We start from the raw sequence: 20,659 nt of genomic DNA, 5'->3' as shown, positions 1-20,659 counted from the left end.
TGATACAGATTTTCGGTGTCGCAGGGAATTGAGGGATTTGGGGAGCAGGTGGGAAAGTGGAGCCGAGGTTGAGAATCAGCAATGTTTGTACTGAACAAAAAATGCTGGAAATGCTCAGCAGGTCAGGGATGTCCATGGAGAGAAACAGTTAACGTTTCAGGTCGTCAGCAATTTTTTTTTTGGATTTCCAGCATCGGCAGTATTTTGCTTTTGTATGATCACATTGGATGTTGGATCAGGCTCGAGGGGCTGTCTGGTCGACTTCTCCTATTTCTTAATGTTCACGTGTTCCTAAACCTAATCATTACACATAATGCACTGCAGGTTAATGTTTGGCATCTTTTTGGGAATTTTGATCTTTTTGTTCAGAGGAGGGATTTTGGGATTACTTCATATATTTTATTATGTTTTAAAACAGAATTAATTCTCTCAGGTTTAAAATAAATAGCTGTAAGCATTGAAGGTGTATTGAAGCTAGATTGGTCAGCTTGTTGAATGTTGTAGCCTGCTCCACTCTTTCAAATTTAAGAACTAAGAGTCAATTATCTCATCCCAAATCTAATACAGATCCCATTATTTTAAGAACAGGTGGAGATAGTTTGTTAACCATGACTCATTGGTAGCACGCTCACTTCTGAGCCAAAGATTGTGGGCTCAGAGACTTAAACGTAATGTCAAGGCTGACACTCGAGTACCGAGGGAGTGCAGCACTGTTGGAGGTGCCGTGTTTTGGATAAGATGTTAAACCGAGGCCCCATCTGCCCCCCCCCCCCCTCAGGTGGACATAAAAGATTCAATGTTGCAACTTTAAAGAAAAGCAGGGAGTTCTCCCAGTGTCCTAAGTAATACCACCCAAGCTACATCATTGAGATTATCTGGTCAGCATAACATTGTTGTTTTGTGGGAACTTGCTGTGTGCAATTTAACTGCTGTGTTTCCGATATTACAACAGTGACTACGTTTCAAACATACTTCATTGGATGTAAAACGCCTTGGGATGTCCTGGGGACATAAGAGACAGTGTACAAATCCAAGTAAACCCTACCTTAGGGTACAGAATTGGAGCTGTTTAATTGAGTGTGTTACTGGCTAGGAAGGAAATCATTGTTGCAGCCTCCCCTTGGTTGGAGCACTGAGAAATGAGTCACTAATAAACCCAATGAGGAATTCAGGGGAAAGCTCTTTACCGAGAGAGTGGTGAGAATTTGAAATTCACAACCACAAAGAGTAGTTGATGTGAATAGTGTAGATTGATTTAATGGGAAGCTGGATAAGTAAATGAAGGAGAAAGGTTTAGATCAGGGACTCCTAAACTGTGGGTCGTGACTCCCTGGGGTCACAGGACGAGCAGTTAGAGTTGCAAACTCTGAGGCAGCAATGGCAGCTGTGGGGTGGAGTCTCGGATTTAACAGCCCTGGGATTGCCCCTTAAATGTATGTGATTTTTATTTTTGCCTGTGCACGTGGCCAAATGGAAAGAACTCTGAGGCCCAATTGCTGCCATCAGCTGAGCCTGCAACAAGATTTTTTTTGCTAAAGGCAAAATACTGCGGATGCTGGAAATCTGAAACAAAAACAAAAAGTGCTGGAAAGACTCAGGTTTGACAGCATCTGTGGAGAGAAAGACAGAGTTAACGTTTCGAGTCCATATGCCTCTTCAGAATTAAGAGAATTAAAAATATGGTGAAATATATACTGTTTAAGGGGGGTGAGACAGGTGAAGCTGGATAGAAGGCCAGTGATAGGTAGAGGCAAAGGAGAGATTGCAAAAGTTGTCATAAACAAAAGATTGAAGGGGTGTTGATGGTGGTGATACCGGCTAAAGGAGGTGCTAATGATGACATTAGGAGATTAAATGTCTACTGCATTCGCTGCTCACAATGCGGTCTCTCCTCTACATTGGAGAGACCAAACGCAGACTGGGTGACCGTTTTGCGGATCACCTTCGGTCTGTCCGCAAGCATGACCCAGACCTTCCGGTCGCTTGCCATTTCAACACACCACCCTGCTCTCATGTCCACATGTCCGTCCTTGGTCTGCTGCAATGTTCCAATGAAACAACACAAACTGGAGAACAGCACCTCATCTTCCGACTAGGCACTTCACAGCCTTCCGGACTTGATCTGAAGTTGTTGAACATAATGTTATGAACTCTCCTCCATCCCCACCCTTTTTGATCCTCTTTTTTCATTATTTATTTTTTAATTTTTATATACATATTTTTTCCCACCTATTTTTATTATTTTTTAAATTTATTTCCATTTTTTTCATTGTCTTATCCCCACCTTTCAGCCTATTTCGATCTTTTTTCCCACACTGTCCCCTCCCCCAACTCCATCCCCACTAGGGCCATCTGTCACTTGCTCATCCTGTTTTCTACTCTTAATGTCACCATTAGCACCTCCTTTAACCAGTATCACCACCAACAACACCCCTTCGACCTTTTGCTTACGACATCTTTTGCAATCTCTCCTTTGCCTCCACCAATCACTGGCCTTCTATCCAGCTTCACCTGTCCCGCCCCCCCCTTAAACAGTATAAAGTTCACCATATTTTTACTTCTCTTTAGTTCTGAAGAAAAGTCATACGGACTCGAAACGTTAACTAAGATTTTTTTTGCCTTTAGCCCTGCCATTTGATCTCACTCTCGCGCGCTCTCTCTTCTTTCCCCCCACCACTCTCCCAACAATACTTTCCTGCCAGGTCAACTGTCTAACCCCAACCCCCAATTTTCTCTCTGGGGTCACACCATGTGTGAATATTAAAATGGGGCCATAACAGGGCAAAGTTTGGGAAGCACTGGGTTTGAATTAGGTGAGTAACAAGTGGATGTTCACATGGAACATAAGCACCAGAATAGACCAGTTGGTCAGAATAGTCTGTTTCTGTGCTGTAAATACAATGTAAGTTAGTCCACACAAAAGGGACAGAAAGTGACAGAATTTCCCCTCACTTTTTGAGGAGTGAGATAAAAGTAAAGTTAGTGGACTTTGTTTTGATACTCTACATTCAACTTCTGTTTGTAAAGAAAATGTATGGGGTCTTGTGACCATGCCTTCAGCCCACCCTTGGGAGGTTGGAGTTGCGCACATGAGGCAATGTACTAAACACAATGCACAATATTAACTTTGGATCACAGGGGAATGACCACGGTTATGCTATCCAGTAATTAGATATTCTGCACCTTGGGCATATCCTTAAGTGCAAGACATTCTGACCAGTTATGTGAGTGCCACACATTACTATACTTGACACTATAAGACAATCCTAAAAGTTTAACAATATTTTACAAAGAAACTGAAGAAAATCAGTAAACAGTGTAACCATGCTTTCCCACTCTAAGTTGCCTGATAGCTATAACATTTCAAAATGGGAATATATCATTAGCAGATACTAAATCTAGCATGGATAGAAGATTGGCTGTCTGGCAGGAGGCAGAGAGTGAGGATAAGGGGGTCCTTCTCAGGATGGCGGCCGGTGACTATTGGAGTTCCACAGGGGTCAGTGTTGGGACCACAACTTTTCACTTTATACATTAATGATCTAGATGAAGAAACTGAGGGCATTCTGGCTAAGTTTGCAGATGATACAAAGATAGGTGGAGGGACAGGTAGTATTGAAAAGGCGGGGAGGCTGCAGAAGGATTTGGACAGGTTAGGAGAATGGGCAAAGAAGTGGTAGATGGAATACAATGTGGGGAAGTGTGAGGTCATGCACTTTGGTAGGAAGAATAGAGGCAAAGACTACTTTCTAAATGGGGAGAGAATTCATAAATCTGGAGTGCAAAGGGACTTGGGAGTCCTAGTCCAGGATTCTCTTAAGGTTAACTTGCAGGTTGAGTCGGTAGTTAGGAAGACAAATGCAATGTTGGCATTTATTTCGAGAGGACTAGAATATAAAAGCAGGGATGTGCTGCCGAGGCTTTATAAGGCTCTGGTCAGACCACATTTAGAATATTGTGAGCAATTTTGGGCCCCGTATCGCAGGAAGGATGTGCTGGCCCTGGAGAGGTTCCAGAGGAGGTTCACGAGAATGATCCCAGGAATGAAAGGCCTAACATATAAGGAATGTTTGAGGACTCTGGGTTTATACTCGATGGAGTTTAGAAGGATGAGGGGGGATCTGATTGAAACTTACAGAATACTGAAAGGCCTGGATAGAGTGGACATGGGGAAGGTGTTTCCATTAGTAGGAGAGACTAGGACCCGAGGGAACAGCCTCAGAGTAAAGGGAACAGAGAGTGGTGAATCTATGGAATTCATTGCCACAGAAGGCTGTGGAGGCCAGGTCATTGAGTGTATTTAAGACCGAGATAGATAGGTTCTTGATTGGTATGGGGATCAAAGGTTACGGGGAGAAGGCTGGAGAATGGGGTTGAGAAACTTAACAACCATGATTGAATGGCGGAGCAGAATTGGTGGGCCGAATGGCCTAATTTCTGCTCCTGTGTCTTATGGTCTAAATTTAATACAAGTTTGGGATAAAACAGAGCAATGTTTAGTTGAATAAATACAAACTTGCATTTCAAATGCACCTATAATAATCACAAGACATTCCAAAGTGCTTTGTAGCCAGCTTTGAGGTGTAGTTGCTCTTATAATATAAAACATGGCAACCTATTTGCCCTAAACAAGATCCCACAAACAGCAGTGAGTTAAATATATCGATAATCTGTTCATAAGTGACTTTGGTCAAGGGGTAAAAATTTCCCTGGACACCAGATTTCCCTACTGCTCTTCAAATAATGCCATAGGCACTTTTATGCACTCTGGAGAGGGAAGACGAGGCCCTGGTTTAACATCTCATCTGAAAGATGGCATCTCCAGCCCTGGAGCACCGCCCTTGTACTGCTCCAGAGTATCAGCCTAGATTATGTGCTCAATTCACTGGAGTGGTACTTGAACTTGTGCCCCTCTGATGCTGAGGTGAGTGTCCCACGAAGCCGGTTGATGTGGAATTTAGTCGTGTTTAAAATTTCTTAGCCTGTGATTATTGCTGGCCCTTGTTGAATTTTCTTTTTGATGCTGGATCTCTTGAGTTGTATGATAGTCAAACATTATTCTTCCTCAGTGTAACCACAGTCTTGTCCGTGCTCACCATGGTCCCTTGACTAAAGCCAGCATTCTGAGGGAAAAGACACACCTCTGTTCTGTAAGATCACCTGCTGGTATTTGTTGTGATATCCCATGGGACGTTGTCTCTTTCCAGTGTTGCTTTTGCACCATCGTTTAATTTGTGCTTGAAAATGAAATTTCCTTTCCGTGTCATTTTTTTTTTCTGTTGTGATCTTTAGGTACAACACAGGCTGCCTGCGTTAATTCTGGCAACCACATAGAACAGAACTTGTGTCAACTGAGCCACGTTGGTGCTTGATATGCCTCTGTACAAATTTTAACAGTCTCTTTGATATTTTAGGTGAAAAAGGCTTTCTTTGCTTTGGTGGCAAATGGCGTTCGAGCAGCCCCACTTTGGGAGAGTAAAAAACAGAGTTTTGTAGGTAAGTAGATGCATCTGTTGAATCGCAATTCGATAGAAGTTGTTAAAACCTCAAATCTAATAAAATCAATACAGTATAACCGTTGAATCCATGGAAGCTCCTGTGTCCTATAGAGAATTGAATGCGCTAAAGGAAAAGCAGGAGGAAAATCTGGCTTGAAAGGGTGTTAAGAATCTGTAATGGATTATCGGCAGAACGGAGGGGCAAGAAACCTTAAATTGTTTGAGAAAGCAATTAGACAGGTTCTTGCCAATAAATAAGATTCAGGGTTGCATAGTGTCGCAGTAATTTGAAATGGTAAGTGTAGTATATTTGGGAGGAACAGGTGATTTTGGGCCTACAGTTCCCAAAGCACTACACTATTGGGGTGGGGGGGGTTTGCCTCATGTCTGACTCTGTTGGAAACTAATTGATGAGGCTGGTTGCAATGATTAGGCAACAACTTCATTATCATTGTATCATATGACTGCAGGATGGCAGAAGGTGAACTGGGTGCTGTTTTTTGCTGTTTGCTGATTTTTCATGCAGCAAATCATGTTATGAGAAATGCGCCAAGGGAACACTGAGGATAGGTGTGTTTGAAGAATCAGGGATCTTCTGCCTCAAACTTTTGCTATTTAGCAGCCAGCCAGCCAGAAATGGCGTTTTTATTAATATACAGATGTTACTATTGCACAATGTACTTGAAAATTCTGATTAAGCAAGTCAGATTTTGCTATTTGGGTGGCTGTATCAGTATTGTTTTTTGTCTTCCAAATCTTGTGACTTTTGACTAATTGTCTGATTTGAGAGACACTCTGAACTAATTTTTCTACTTGGGTTTCTTGACAACACATTGTCAGGATCATATTCTGACCTGGTGCTAGCACATTGTGCCAGCAGTGCGCCTTAGGATTTCTCTGTTTAAAAATAAAATCACACGGGTGATGGAGTTATGATGCAGATCAGCCATGACTGAATTGATGGCAGAATAGGCCTGAGGGGCTGAATGGACTGTTTCTGTTCTTATGAATTTTTAAACATTCTCTCATTTAACTCCGTCCTTGTGTTCGTTTGACTGCATTTGTTGAGTTGATTGTGGGGACTTAATGAGTCTTGTGGTATGAAGGATCTAATGTAATATGCTTGACTGAAGTTACATGATTGCTGTAGCACCCAAGTTAATGACTTTACCTTTTTAGTTCAGCTTCACTTGTGCAGTTCAACTTGCCAAATGCTCCAACATGGTCCCCTTGATAATTGGTACTTGCTGTTTGAACACTTCTTTCAAACATCAATAGAAAGGCAAATAAGTGATAGTTGATGGATTCTTTTAGCTTAAAAAACAATCAACCTACATCATGACTATGGAATTTGAACAAAGTGCAGTGATTTATGAAAAAGCCTTTTGTTCTGCTTTTAGTTTGAATATGTGTAACTTTCTATAAAGCATTATACCGTATAGTGTACGACCCATACTTTCTAGCCTCGGTGTTTTGTAGATTAGCCATCATTTCTGGATAACACCATGTCAGTTTAAACATCAATAACGAACAATGTTTGTTGGACAATTGTATCAGTTTCAAAGAGAGCTAACTGGTTTTGTTGGACTTGTATCTTCTATGGAATTAAACTTGGGACATTTCAGATGAAAATTGAAAAGAAGCTAATAAAAATTAGACCAGAATAACATCATTAGGTTAGGGATGTTAAAAGTACATTCCGCAGAACAGTTTTATCTGACTCATTGTGAAGTGTGCCATGCAGAGTCTTTGTAGCATGCGGGAATTGTCTGTAAGCTGCCCTGTGTGAGTAGCCTGCACACATGATGGCCCTTATATCTCATTTCACGTTGGGTCGTGGAACTGAGTAGAGAAAGGGCGACTGTGGGAATAGCATTCATTGTTTCAGGTGGTGGCAGAGGGACAGAGCTGGAGGGCCAGGGTTAGTGGGGTACTGGTTGGAGTTCTGCAGGATTGAACCCTGACTGTTGCAGTGGCATTTTAGCACTGGGTCAGTAATGGCCGCATGCAGGGAACTGCATTCCTCGCCCAACCCTGATTTTATACTGCCGGCTGCAGCTGCTGCTGCTCACAGTGAGAGAGGAACAGCATTCAATACATCCACAGTCCTGCTCCCTTGAGTGCACGCTTGGGTAACAAACAACCCTAGGTCCAACATCCCATTTCAACTGTTGCCTCCTTGCTCTGGACCTTGCAGAATTTTCAGTTTAAGCTTCAATCAATGGCAAGAGAAAAAAGCTGAAAGATGAGATTTGAGCAGCTGGTTGTAGGGATTATCTTTGTTTTGAAGAAAATCTCACTACTCTGTGTATTCTCTTTGTTTTTAAATGCATGTAACAATGCCAAGATGGACTGTGTATCACTTTGCAAAATGTAATGTGATGTATAGACATTGTGCCTTTAATCTTCCACAAACAGCAAGTGTCTAACCTGCTTAGAAAATCAAATTAGCATTTGTTTTAGGTTAGGCCCAGGTGTAAATTTATGGGATAAGTGATCAAAATCTGGATCCCACAGTGCAAAGTAACAACTTGCATGTATGGAGTGCCTTTGACATAGTCAAATGCCCCAAGGCTCTTTGCAAGAGCATTATGAAACAAATTCTCTGACACTGAGGCATATAAGGAGACATTAGGATGGATGACCAAAAGTGGTCGGAAGTAGGTTTTAAGAAGCATCTTAAGGGAGGAAGGAGAGAGGCGGAGAGGTTTATGGAGGAAATTTCAGAGCTCAGGGACTAGGCAGTTGAAGATAAGGCTATCCATGGTGGAACACTGAAAGCAGGATATTTTAGAGGGTACAGTCCCAGCCACTTGTCTCTTTGTTTGACTTAAAAGGACTAAGAAAAAGAAAAGCTGAGTTTGTAAAGCATGACTATACATGGCAGGCTGGGCTAAGGTTAATAAGCCCAACACAAGTCTAATAAGCCCAGTCTTGGGCACAGAATCCAAGAGAGACAGATGGAAGCAGAAAGTTCAACTAATATACAGAATGTTGGAGTTATACTCCTTAGTTTGAAAGATTAGTGTTGATTTATCTATGATTTTGTTGTAGCCACGTAATTATTATGGCTTAATGACCCATGTTGTTGGGTTTGGCAGCTGAAAGATTGCATTGGAGGAAGGGAATGTCCTATGGTTGTGATTTTAATGATACCAATCCAGTCTTGGAGAGGCAGATGTGCTCATACTTTAATCCAGTGATTATGCTTTCATTTGCACCATCTACTTATGGGTATAAATCTTAATTTAATGACCTAATTTAAAAATAAAGTAATCATTGTTCCCGAGCCGAACCCAGGCTACTGGTTCCCCAAAAAAAAGCAGTTAGTACATGCTTCAGTGTCTTTGATACAGCTGTTTTTAAAGCTGTATTCATAGCCTTTCTATTGCTTTTGTATACTCCCCACTAAACTATGCAGTTTCTAACCTACAACACATGCATCGCTATTTATCCAATTACTTGGATATATGGCTTACCATTGTGCTATCCAAGTTTGCTAATGGCACAAAGGTTGGTGATATACTAAGTAGGGTGGAGAGGAGCATAAGAGGAACAAAGAGACATTAGTAGGTTAAATGAGTGGATGAAGCTGTGACAGTTGGATCTCTCAGAATCACAGAATTGTTATGGTGTAGAAGGAGGCCATTCAGCCCATCGTGTCTGCACTGGCTCTCTGAGCACTTCAACTTGGTGCCAATTTCCTGCCTTTTCCCCGTAACCATGCATATTGTTTCTATTTAAATAATCACCCAATGCGCTCTTGAATGCCTCAATTAAACCTGCCTCTACCACACTTCCAGGCAGTGCATCCCAAGCCCTAACTACTCGCTGTGTGAATAAGTTTTTTCTCTCCTCGCATTTGCAAAAATTCCAGATCTTATTAATTGAATTTAAATTCCACCAGTTGACATGATGGGATTTGAACCCATGTGCCTGGAGCATTAGTTTTGGCCTCTGGATTACTAGGCCAGTGACATTACCACAATACCACCATCTCAAATCAGGTATATGTGAGCTCATCCATTTTGAACCAAAAAAGGACAAATTTGAGTGTTATTTAAATTGTTAAAAGCTACGATCAGTCAAGTTCCAAACAGATTTGCGTGTCCCTATATACAGATCAATGTAATAATCAGGTGCAAAAACAATCCAAAAAGCTAGTCGAATCCTAGCCTTTATAACTAGAGGGGCCAGGATATAAAAGGAGGAAGCCTTGCTACAACTGTTTTAAAATAAAACCCTGGTTAGATCATATCTGGAGTATTGTGCACTGTTCTGGGCACTACAGCTCAGAATATGTTGGCCTTGGAAAGACAGCAGTGCAGATTCTCTAGAATGTTACCATAGCTCCAAGCTTAGATTATGAGGAGAGATTATATAAACTCGGCTTGTATTCCCTGGAATATTAAAGGCTAAGGGGTGATTTGGTTAAATTTATGGAATTTTGAAATGAATTGATGGGGCAGATAGAAGGAAGCTTTTTCTGCTAGTGGAGGTGTCTTGGATAAGTGGGCATAACCTAAAAATCTGAGCCAGGCCATTTAGGAGAGAAGTTAGGAAACTGTTTTTCTCGCACAATGGTAGAAATATGGAACTTTCTCCCACAAAAATCAGTGGATACTAGATTAATTAATAATATTAAATAGGGGATTCAGAGATTTTTGATAGAAAAGGATATGGAACCAAAGCAGGCAGATGAAATTAAGCTCAGAATCAATTGTGATCTCAGTTAATGGTGAAAAAGGTTCAAGGGGCTAAATGATTTGCTCCTGTTCCTATCTGAGTAAATTATCAAATTAATTGTGTGGGTATGAATGGAAAGCCCATGTGTTTGGTTTGTAAGCAAAGGCTAACAGTGGTGAAGGGGACAACATTCAAAGACGCAATGAAGCAAACCGTGAAGTGATACGTGGGCGAGAAAGTTACCTGAAGATAGATTTTCTGAATTGTTGTTGCCAGTATTGTTAATGCTCGACATGCAAGTAATGCTGCTGCTAAGATGGGATTGCACCAGAAATAACTGTCATTGAAACTAGTTTCTGAGGGAGGAGGAAATGTTGAAGGACTGCATAGTGTAACCCGCAGAAAAAATTGTTCAAAATTCAAGTGTGCACCAGAAGAATGGACCCACTGCTTACCTGAAATTGGGCCTCAGGCCTCATTTCAGTAAACAAGAAAAGCTGCCAGCACCTGTCAGAGACAATTTGACCCATGCCCTACTTCCAATTTAGCCCTATGTTTGCCAAAATATTCTGGGACGAGGTATAGAGGAAAGTGCTGGCAACGGCCCACAGTAGTTCTGTGGGTCTGGGAGAAATGCTGCTGCTCTAGAAGTTTAAAAAAACACTCTCCCTATCATTTGAGTGGCCTCCAGCAGCCCTTTTAAGGATGATTGGTTAGGCAGCTATAGCTGGAAGAACAAGCTGGGGAATTGCAGCAAGATGCATACCAATTTATACCCCAGTGTGTCCAAATAACTTGTACTGAAAATGGTCCACTCCCAAGTGCCGGAATGCAAGATCGAGCTCACAATCTAAAATTACTTTGCCCTTCCAATAGATTATGCTAACTTCTAATTAAAATGTATTATTCATGGAAAGCTCCTGAACAGATGAATTATTTATCTCTATGTACCCCATCAATTTATTTCAAAATTCCATAAACTTGAACCAAATCACCCCTTGACTTTTAATATTTCAGGGAGCACAAGCCAAGTTTATATAATCCCTCCTTATTCTGAGGGTTTCACTATGCAGATGAATTCACTATTCAGATGAATTATATTGTGTGATGTTTAAGATGTTTTTTTAAAATATCATTGTGTCAAATGTCCATATGGAAAGAAAGACTTGCATTTGTATAGTACCTTTCATGACTACCAGACATCCCAAAGTGCTTTACAGTTATTTAAAGCACTTTTGAAGTGTAGTTGCTGTTATAATGTTGGAAATGCAGCAGCCAATTTGTGCGCAGCAAACTCTCTCAAAAAAAGACCAGATAATTTTTTTTTTTCTGATGTTGATTGAGGGATAAGGATTGGCCAGGACACTGGAGATAACTCCCCAATTTCTCTTCAAAAAAGTGCACTGGGACCTTTAACATCTACCTGAGAGGGCAGACAGGCCTCAGTTTAACATCTGAAAGAGGGCACTTGGACAGTGCAACATTCCCTCGGTCTTGCCGTGGAGTGTCAGCATTGATTTTTGTGATCAAGTCCTGGAGTGGGTCTTAAACCCACAACCATCTCACTCAGAGGCAAGAGTGCTAGCAAGTTAGCCACAGCTGACACGGGGATCAACTCACATAGTGAGTAGCTATTAAATTTTAACCTTTATTCTTGGAGGGGGAAAGAGTAGCCATCGATCTCTTAAGTCTGTCCACCATTCAGCCTTAAATCTTGCTTAAATGTGGTACCTGCTGGGTGAGATGGAGGAAAACTTGTGAATGGTTAGCTAGGTTGAATTTCAAAACTGTACTATATTCTGTGAATGGTGACATCTTGCCAAATAATACAGAGTGAGCCATCAGTTGGAAGTTCTTCTGCCACTGAGTCTGAAGATTATAGATTCAAGTCTCACTCCCAGCATTTAAATGGGTAATTGAGACTGACACCGAGAGGGAGTGCTGCATTGTCAGAGGATTGATGTTTTTCAGACGAGATGTTAAAACCAAGGTCTTGTCTGCATGTTCAAGTAAATGTAAAAAATCCCTTGACACCCTTTGAAGAAGAACAGGGCAGCTCTACCAGTCTTTTTGCCAACATTTGTCCCTGAACTAACACCAGAAAAAAAACAAGCTGACTGGTCATTTATGCATTTGTTTGTGAAAGACTAGGATGGATCCCTGTACCTCACATAACATCAGTCACTTTATTTTTTAAAATAATTAATTAATTGACTGTCACGCCATTTGGGAAACCCAGACAATGTAAGGTGCTACAACTCACTCTTTATTCATTATCTGATCATTCATTTTTTTTAGCAATAAATTCTGACTTGCTATGTTAATTTGTTTCATTCAAATTACTGAATAGTTCATATTTTTTAACACACATAAATGGGATTATCAGGAGAATACTATATATGCAGCACAGAAACAAGCCATTCGGCCCAACCAGCCTGTGCTGATATTTATACTCTACATAAACCTCCTCCCATTCCATCTTAGCTTTTCAGCGTATCTTTCTATTCCCCTATCTCTTAAATACTCCTATAGTTTCCTTTTTAAATATCCAAGCTATTTGCCTCCACTACTTAACATGTTAGTGGGTACCACATTCTAACCACTCTTAAGTAATTTCTCCTAAGTTCTCTGTTGGATTTATTCTTCGCTATCTTATGTTTATGGCCTCCAGTTTGGATTCTTCCACAAATGAAAACAATTCACACCTATCCTGTCTAACCAATTCATAATTTTAAAGAGTTTCCTCCAGTCTGAATTACTACCATTTACCCTTCTCTCTGCTTCCATATTTTTAGCCAATGTGTTATCCATTTAGCTATTTGTCCCCTGATGTCACATGTCCCAACCTTTGTTATGAACCTGTTATGTAGTACTGTACCCCTGCAAGCAAATTCCTCTTTCTGTATACATTGTAGTTGTACTCCAGTTTTGACTTTAAGACACTTTTCCTACAACTACCTTCCTGCACGCACGCACGCACACCCCCACCAACACACACCTACCTGCTACACACAACATTTGTAGATTCCTAGTTTGAACAGGGTGATTGAACACACCTCATGGTTGATGTCACTGCTATTTTCTGTCCATTGGGATGGAACAGGTGGCTCCTGACCTGAAGTGCAACCCATATTTGTTACTGGTTCGTTCCACTTGTAAGAGGACACTGAAACTGCTCTTATGCAACTGTGCTTGATACTCCAATCCAACAAGCATTCCAAGTGTTGAAATATCGCTACAGTATTAAGAACTGTGAAGTGATTTTTAAAGAATATTTTACTTCTTGCTGTAGGCTGAACACTGTCTTTGTACAGTGATCAACTTCCCAGCTGAGATAAGCAGCTCATTGCATTAGTAAAGCCAGAGGATTAATTGCACTAGGATTTTAAACTCTTGCAATTCACGTTCATCTGTATGTTGCAGTGGCATTTAATTATATAAATGTCTGTATTCATTTGGATTCTTGTGTAACTCTTTTGAGTCAAAACAATTAAACTAAATCAACAAAGTTGTACCTGTTACAAATCTGTACACTTTTAAGGTGCAGCTTACATGTTCTACGATGAAAATAGTCATAATTTTTTTGATAACTGAAAATGCATTCCTGCTTATCTAACCAGTAACAAGAAGGAAATTTTATGATATCAGATCTGCTATTATCAAATTTAAGGAAAGGAGGAGCTGTTCAGTTTGCAATTTTTGGGACTAGAATTTGAATCCAGCCCATGTTGTCTGAGCAAACTTTTCATCTTTCTAGTTTGCTGACTTTGTTGCCCTTGTTTGAAGCCTCATCCCAGTAGCCAATGATACTGGCCCATAGTTCAAAATAACGATGAATTTGTTACAAAACCTCACTGGAAGTCTTGCAATGATCAGTGTAGGAGGATTGGGGCAGAATAGAAGGAACTTAGTTCAGCGTCTGAGTGGGTAAAAACAGGTGTTTCACGGGACTTGATTCTTTGTCTCAGAAATAATAGATATTTGCTACTTTTTACTGCTTTGGCAAGTCAAATAGGAAATGTCATTAGCCAGAAAAGCTCTTGATTTCCCAATAAAAGAATTCATCTGTTGCAAATTGTTCTATTTTCGACTAATGGAGTTAGCATTAGCTTTGATTTTAATATCAGAGACACTAAGTTCTAAAATGTTAATTAATCTCTGTATTTTTCTGCACTATGAAGAAACAATGCGGTGCTTGATTCTTGCCTAAGCTGAGCAAGAAAGTATAGGCCCAGTTTTTTCTAACACCCAACCAAATCTTACAATCTTAATTAGTCCTCTTGGAATCTCTGGGTAACTGGAGTAAATTTGAGTCCACTTATGAAGTCTAAATTGATGTCTTTTGACTTGAAGCTCTTAATTCTCTGTGAGGCCCGCTCCCCTACAATGTCAAGCTTATGAACTTTTGTGGAAAGCTCAGCTCTTGAGCTGACAGTTAAGTGAAGAACCTCTGCTTTCAGCAGTTTGGCATCTGGAATATTTTCCACTTTATAAGAGATGCAGTGACAAGTGGAAGGAAATAAGTGTTGCATTGTCAGAAAGATCACTTCACAGCTGTTAATAATACAGTGGCATTCGAACACTGCTTGCAGCCCATGTCTGCCTCAAGGAGTCAGAATGCTATCACAACTTTCCATCCTTTTACAGGTGGAACCATCCGTTAACACTTTCTTGTATTTTATTTAGGAGGAAAGTGGAGTTGATGTAGAAGTTCAGCCATGATCTTATTAAATGGCTGAACAGGTTCAAAGGGCTGAATGGCTTACTCCTGCTGCTCTTTCTTATGTTCTTATCGTAATCTGCCAGAGTTGTAAGAACTTGAATTGAGGAATCATTACAGTTCTGCTATTCACATTAGCCCTGACTTTGAAGGAAATACTGTAATACAAATGGAATGGTACCAGTGCCTCAGGTGGCTTTCCCTATACCACTGGGTGCACATGGGCACGGCTGTCAAATGTAAATGGCTGCCTCTAGCTCCACAAGTCAGTGCTCATTTTTCTTTGGTCACAGGTGGTCTGAACACTTGGCCTATGATGTGACAGGTAGTGTGATTTTTATGTTGCTGAGCAGTACAAGCTTTCCCTTAACATTGAGCCCCCCACCAGCCCAATTTGCTGCAGAATTCCATCCAAACGCCAATCTGCATTGCAATTGCTGGGGGCTGTCTCGAAGGGTCCTCAGCTATGGCCTCCTCCCACTGGTTTTCCTGCCTGTAGCTGGCCAGAATAAAATTATAATGAGGTCTTGACGTTAAATTTGGCAGAACTTCAAGCCCCTGCCCTTGCCATTTTCCTGTCTGCCATCCTGTAAATTTCAGGCTCTAAATGTCCACCAGTTGAGACTTGGGACTATGGGGAAAGAGCAGAGGGAGTGGGACTAAGTGAATAGCTTTTTCAAAGAGCCAGCACAAGCACAATGGGCCAAATGGTGTCTCTTTTTTACTGTAGAATGCAATGACATCCAGCTGAAGAATAAGTGGTGTAACTTTGAGCAGTGAGAGAAGATTGCAGGAATACTTTGATTAAAACTGGTTCTGCAATGTAAATGGGACATGAATCTTGTCTGAGTGAATCTATGCCCCTTTTGATCCTGTCATCTTGCATATGAAAAATAACATAAGATAGTAGGAATGAGCAAAGGCCATTTGACCCATCAAACCCATTCCTTCCACTGATGATGTTTAATCTATTTTACTAGGTATTCTCAACCCCGTCTGTTTGAAACCTAATTTTAAAAATGATCAATGTCTGTTAATATCTTCGATATTATTGTTGACTCAGTTTCCATAGCCTGTGGGCCCATTGAGAATTGAACATGTCAGACTTCATTGAACACGTACTTTGCATTTAGATTTATATTTGCACACCTTCATTTGCCAGACAGCTTCAGCCTTTAATTTTTGTGTATTTTATATGCCTTTCCTTTCTTTCAGCTTGTCAAGTTCATGAGCTGCAGGATTTCACCGTATTGTTTGCCTTTGAATCGGGCTATTTTTAGATCTCATCTGAAGTCTTCTCGAGTTCCATTTCTTTTCCCGAGTGATTAGAGTGCTGAAGTTTTATTAGCCACGGTATTTCTTAGAAAGGAAACTCTGATTCACTACACTAATCTTTATTAATCTTGCATCAGTAGGACTGCTAATTAGCAAAAGAGCTGCATGATGACTCAATGACACAGGCACTAAGCCATACAGAATAGTAATTTTGAGTGCTTAGTCCCTAGATTCGATAAAGATGCATGATTTCAAATGGTGCTCTACAATTGGCCTCTGTGTCCCTAGGCTAGAGAAATGGAAGAGGGGGAGAAAAAAATCCCTCCTGTGTCTTGATAGTTCAGCTGGCTCAATCCTGTGGCCTCCATGATGATGCAGGGAAAAGAATAGTCATTTAGATGAGATACAGGAGGGCTGCTTGATTGTGAAATTGTACTTCAGTATGCAGTATTGTCTTCAAAGATAGTGAAGTCAGTCAGGCCAGAGTGCAATTTCACTGCACATCTCCAGCATCCATCAGCTTTCTCATCATGGTTGTCAGTGCTTCCTAAATCTCAACATTTGTCCCAGCATTCTAGAATAAATCATTGGAATATAAATTCCATCCATTAGCTTGGGGACTTATTGTTTTGAACTCTTCAGCCTGTATAGGACTTTGATTTCATTTTAGCCAGTCATTAATTATACTTGGATTATTGCTATTTAAGCAGGGTACATGGGAGCCAATTTTCAACTACTGCCAGACAGGAATGGGGTGGCAGTGCAATGAAAATGATGGCACAAGGTCCCTCATTCCTGCCAAAATCTGGCCATATTCATTTTAGCGGGCTCCTTAATGTGGTGGTGCATGTAGGGCCATGCAATCTGGTGTCCTATTAAGTCAGTAGGTTCTTAAAGCCCGAACAGGAAAATTGGGACCTTTGTTGGTGATGAGGAGCACATTTTGCTGCTGTTTTAATGTCTGCTGAAAATTAGTTCTATTGTCTTCCATAGTGAATGCTGTGAGTAAATACACATGTATATTTGTATTAGTATAAGTCTCTCTGAAAGGGAAGGTTAGCCAAGTATTTAGTACTAAAGTTTGAATTGTGGTCTAACCTATAAATTTACAAGGTAGCATGTTACAGATATCCTGCCTCTCCTGCATTGTCCCGCTTGAGAGGATTGCCCTTGCTCAGTTTTGCTCTTACTAATCCAGTGATAGCACAGAACATATCTGCCACTGACTTCTGTTTGTACATTCTGCACCTTTACTTCAGGCGACGCTGTGCACTCCTCTTCCTCACCTACAGACTGCTTGACAGCAAGCTGTGCAGACAAGGGGGTCTATTTCAACATGCATTCCAACAATACTCTCCCAATACTTTTCTCAACCCTTACTCTGTCTAAGGTGTCAAACTGCCCCTGTCTGACACCCAGTTTTAGATGAGCCACAATTTCTTACAGTTGAGTATTAGGATACTGTTGTTACGATCTCAGTAGAGACCAGAAACTTTTTGTTTTAAAGTCAATGAAATTAGAAATTCCACTTATTTTCCAAAAGATCAAAGCCCCAAGATTCCATGGTTTAAAACAGAAGAATTTTTTTGCTATACAAGAGTCAACCAAGCAAACACTAAATACCATTTATGCCCTAACATCATACCATCCATATGCCATACCATCTATGCCCTAACATACAGAATTAACATGGGGTAAGCATGAATTAACAGGCATGGACTATAATTAAACTGCAAAGTGTACCTTAAACGGCAGATAAAACTAAGAAACATCTTACAACTTGGCTTAGCAGACTACCCAGATTTTACTTATCACGGTGAATCGCAAAGTCCTTCAGTTCTGCCTTCCTCTCCTTTAAAGATTTGGTCACTGATTTCCCTTTGACAGCATTTCCAACTCGACCTGGATGCCCTCTTGCTGCTTCTCCCTGAAGTATTGTCAAGCAACAGGGTTCTAACTCTGAATGCCGCAACAACTGCTCTGTTACTCAGTCTCTCTTCCCAAGATTGCGTCTGACTGGATTGGCCAGGCTACACTGCAGCATCTGTTCACAGGCACCATCCCAGCTCCCTAGATGCACTGAGCAGACAACCTGAATCTCCACACATGGGCTAACTCTTGTGCCACATGCTAGGTCACAAGGTAACGTTTTCATGCCGCATACCACATAAGCATGCTGATGATCTGTGTCCCTTCATGTCCATCAACCAGGGCTCAGCTTCTGGTCCAAGCCTGAACGTTTAACAAATTCCCAACTAACATTCATTAAGGCAACAGCAACCCATAGATTTTTAAGCAGACACCAGGCAAAGCATTTTCACCTTACAAATTCAAAATAAGATTCCTTTCACTTTGGTTCCTGTGGAGTCAGTTGGAGGCTTACAGCTGCTTTGATCCTATATTGCCTCTGCTCCAGACGCACATACCTAGCACAGCTCATTGAATGTAAATTCTCATTGTATCACCAGCCTCTTCTAACAATAAAACCCTTTAATAGTACCAATTTTGTTTGTAATATAAACATATTGCTTGGCCTCTGCTAGCTAGGTGCCAGATTTCACTCGCCTTCTTGAATGCTCTATTCAGAAAATGCAAATGCACTCTACCTCTCTTACATCTCAGAACTAGTACACATGAAAACAACCAGACTAGCTGGCTTTAATCCAATTAAGACACACCCACAGACTGAACCTCTATTTTAAAAGAAAAATATTTTCCAATAATACATATATTAATTGCTTCATGACATGCTGCGCAAATCCAAATCCCAGAGGGAAACTTGGCTTACAGGGCCTTTTTTTTTTGTATTCTGAAAACAAGAAGGAGTCATACTGATCTCAGCAGTAAGAAGTCCAGTAATGGTTTTTGGATTTTAAAAATTAAAAGTTTTTTTGACAAGAGTAAAAGAAAACTTAAGCACACAAGATTACAGATGCACAGCTAAACTTTGTCTTACAAAGCATTCCCCAAAAAGGCACTCTAGTTGGTCAGATGCACAAGTAAACATCTTCTAGACAACATTCCCTTTATAGATATTTAACTTTTTTTTTAAAAATCCAGTAATCTTACTTAAGGCAAACTGCTGTAGCTTCAATAAAAGCATACCACATGACCTGTAACTCTCTTCCACTCTGCTGTGAAAATCCAAACTTAAGAATAAAACTGCTTTTTGCAGCCCAAGACTTTTCTGGCTTGACTGGATAGATGATTCCAACTGTATTCTCTCCTAGCCACAGCTCCAACTGGAGCTACATCTCACATCTTCAGCTCAACATCCCAACAGCTCAAATAGCTACAGCCAATCTAAGCTCTCCACAGTAACCCTAAAATATCTCTTTCCCCTTTCATCTCAGATTCCATTGTTTTCACACCTCTTTGAAACTCAAATTCTTCTAAATATAAGACCTTTCATGTTTCCATCTTGCCCTTGCTTTCGGGTCAATAAAATATCCCCATTCTATTTACCTATGGAACTGTTGCAATATGCAAACATGTTTCTTGCTACCTGATTCTCCTTTGATATTCAAACAAATTCTCCACTTATCTAAAAATGCAAACGTTAGACGCCACCTGTTGTACCCACCTATCGTCTTCATGTTTTAAACCCCTCAGACAACCTGTCTCCTGTTAATCTCTGCCCAGCTTAATTGAATCATATGCACACAGCCTTTTCACAGAATAACACACTATTCCCCCAAAAAATTTTTAAAAATCTATTTCTCACAAAAACTAAGAGATTTTATTTGGGACCTAAGCACCAGTGAAAAGGCTTTTATTAAGAGCCTGGTCAAATTGCACTAGATCCAAGCAGGTGATGTCAGCAAAGAACTGTAGAGGGGGTGTGAACCACAGACGGAAGAAGTAAAAGCACAGAGAGCAAATTGTTTACTTATGTCAATGTGGGATTTGCATGTAAACACTGAACTTACAAATGAGCAAAAGAATGTACAAGTCATGATTACTTTGCATTTGTATGGAAGTAAGTTTTTCACACAAGATGCAAATAGCTTCCTACTATGATCTAGTCTTAGGAATCTGAATATCCAAACTTTTTCACAGTTTGATATTTTTGAACCAAATCAAAATGCAATTATACGTTAATAATTTATAATAAATTCCTACGCAGTCATTAAAATAATATAGCACTTTGGTATTATGTGTAGTGATTTTAGATTTTATGCCACTTTATCATATCTGCCTGGTTCTGTAAATGCTTTGGTTTGATTTGAAAACTTTTCTATTAGGTTTATCAGATGGGAAGACGGATTTTTTTTTTTGAGAGAGAACTGACCTAAGCAGTTCCTTCTCTTTCAATCAATCTCCTTTCGGCTTCTCCCATTTTACTTGCGCTCACCACAATGCCGGTTGATCACCTTTTTCTATCTCCTCCTGTCGGTCACCCATTCTTCTTCCAAATCACGCTGCATTTAAGTGCCTTGGTACCGCATTTTACCATCTGATCTGAGGCTTTCCTCCTCCT

The 20,659-nt window shown here is 40.5% G+C and overlaps 1 protein-coding gene across 6 annotated transcripts in view; it reads left to right on the top strand.

The window, feature by feature from the left end:
- LOC144676534 (5'-AMP-activated protein kinase subunit gamma-2-like) overlaps positions 1-20,659 on the top strand; it is a 462,890-nt gene that overhangs the window by 379,759 nt on the left and 62,472 nt on the right. For all 6 annotated transcript variants that reach the window (XM_078536951.1, XM_078536934.1, XM_078536942.1 and 3 more), the window contains one exon: positions 5,415-5,496. In XM_078536951.1, coding sequence (XP_078393077.1) covers positions 5,415-5,496 — 82 coding nt within the window. The remainder of the gene's footprint in view (positions 1-5,414; positions 5,497-20,659) is intronic.

The sequence above is a fragment of the Cetorhinus maximus genome, chromosome 3 (genome assembly GCF_964194155.1).
Source record: "Cetorhinus maximus chromosome 3, sCetMax3.hap1.1, whole genome shotgun sequence".
Classification (NCBI taxonomy): Eukaryota; Metazoa; Chordata; class Chondrichthyes; order Lamniformes; family Cetorhinidae; genus Cetorhinus; species Cetorhinus maximus.
This window is presented reverse-complemented; position numbering and strand designations above follow the sequence as displayed.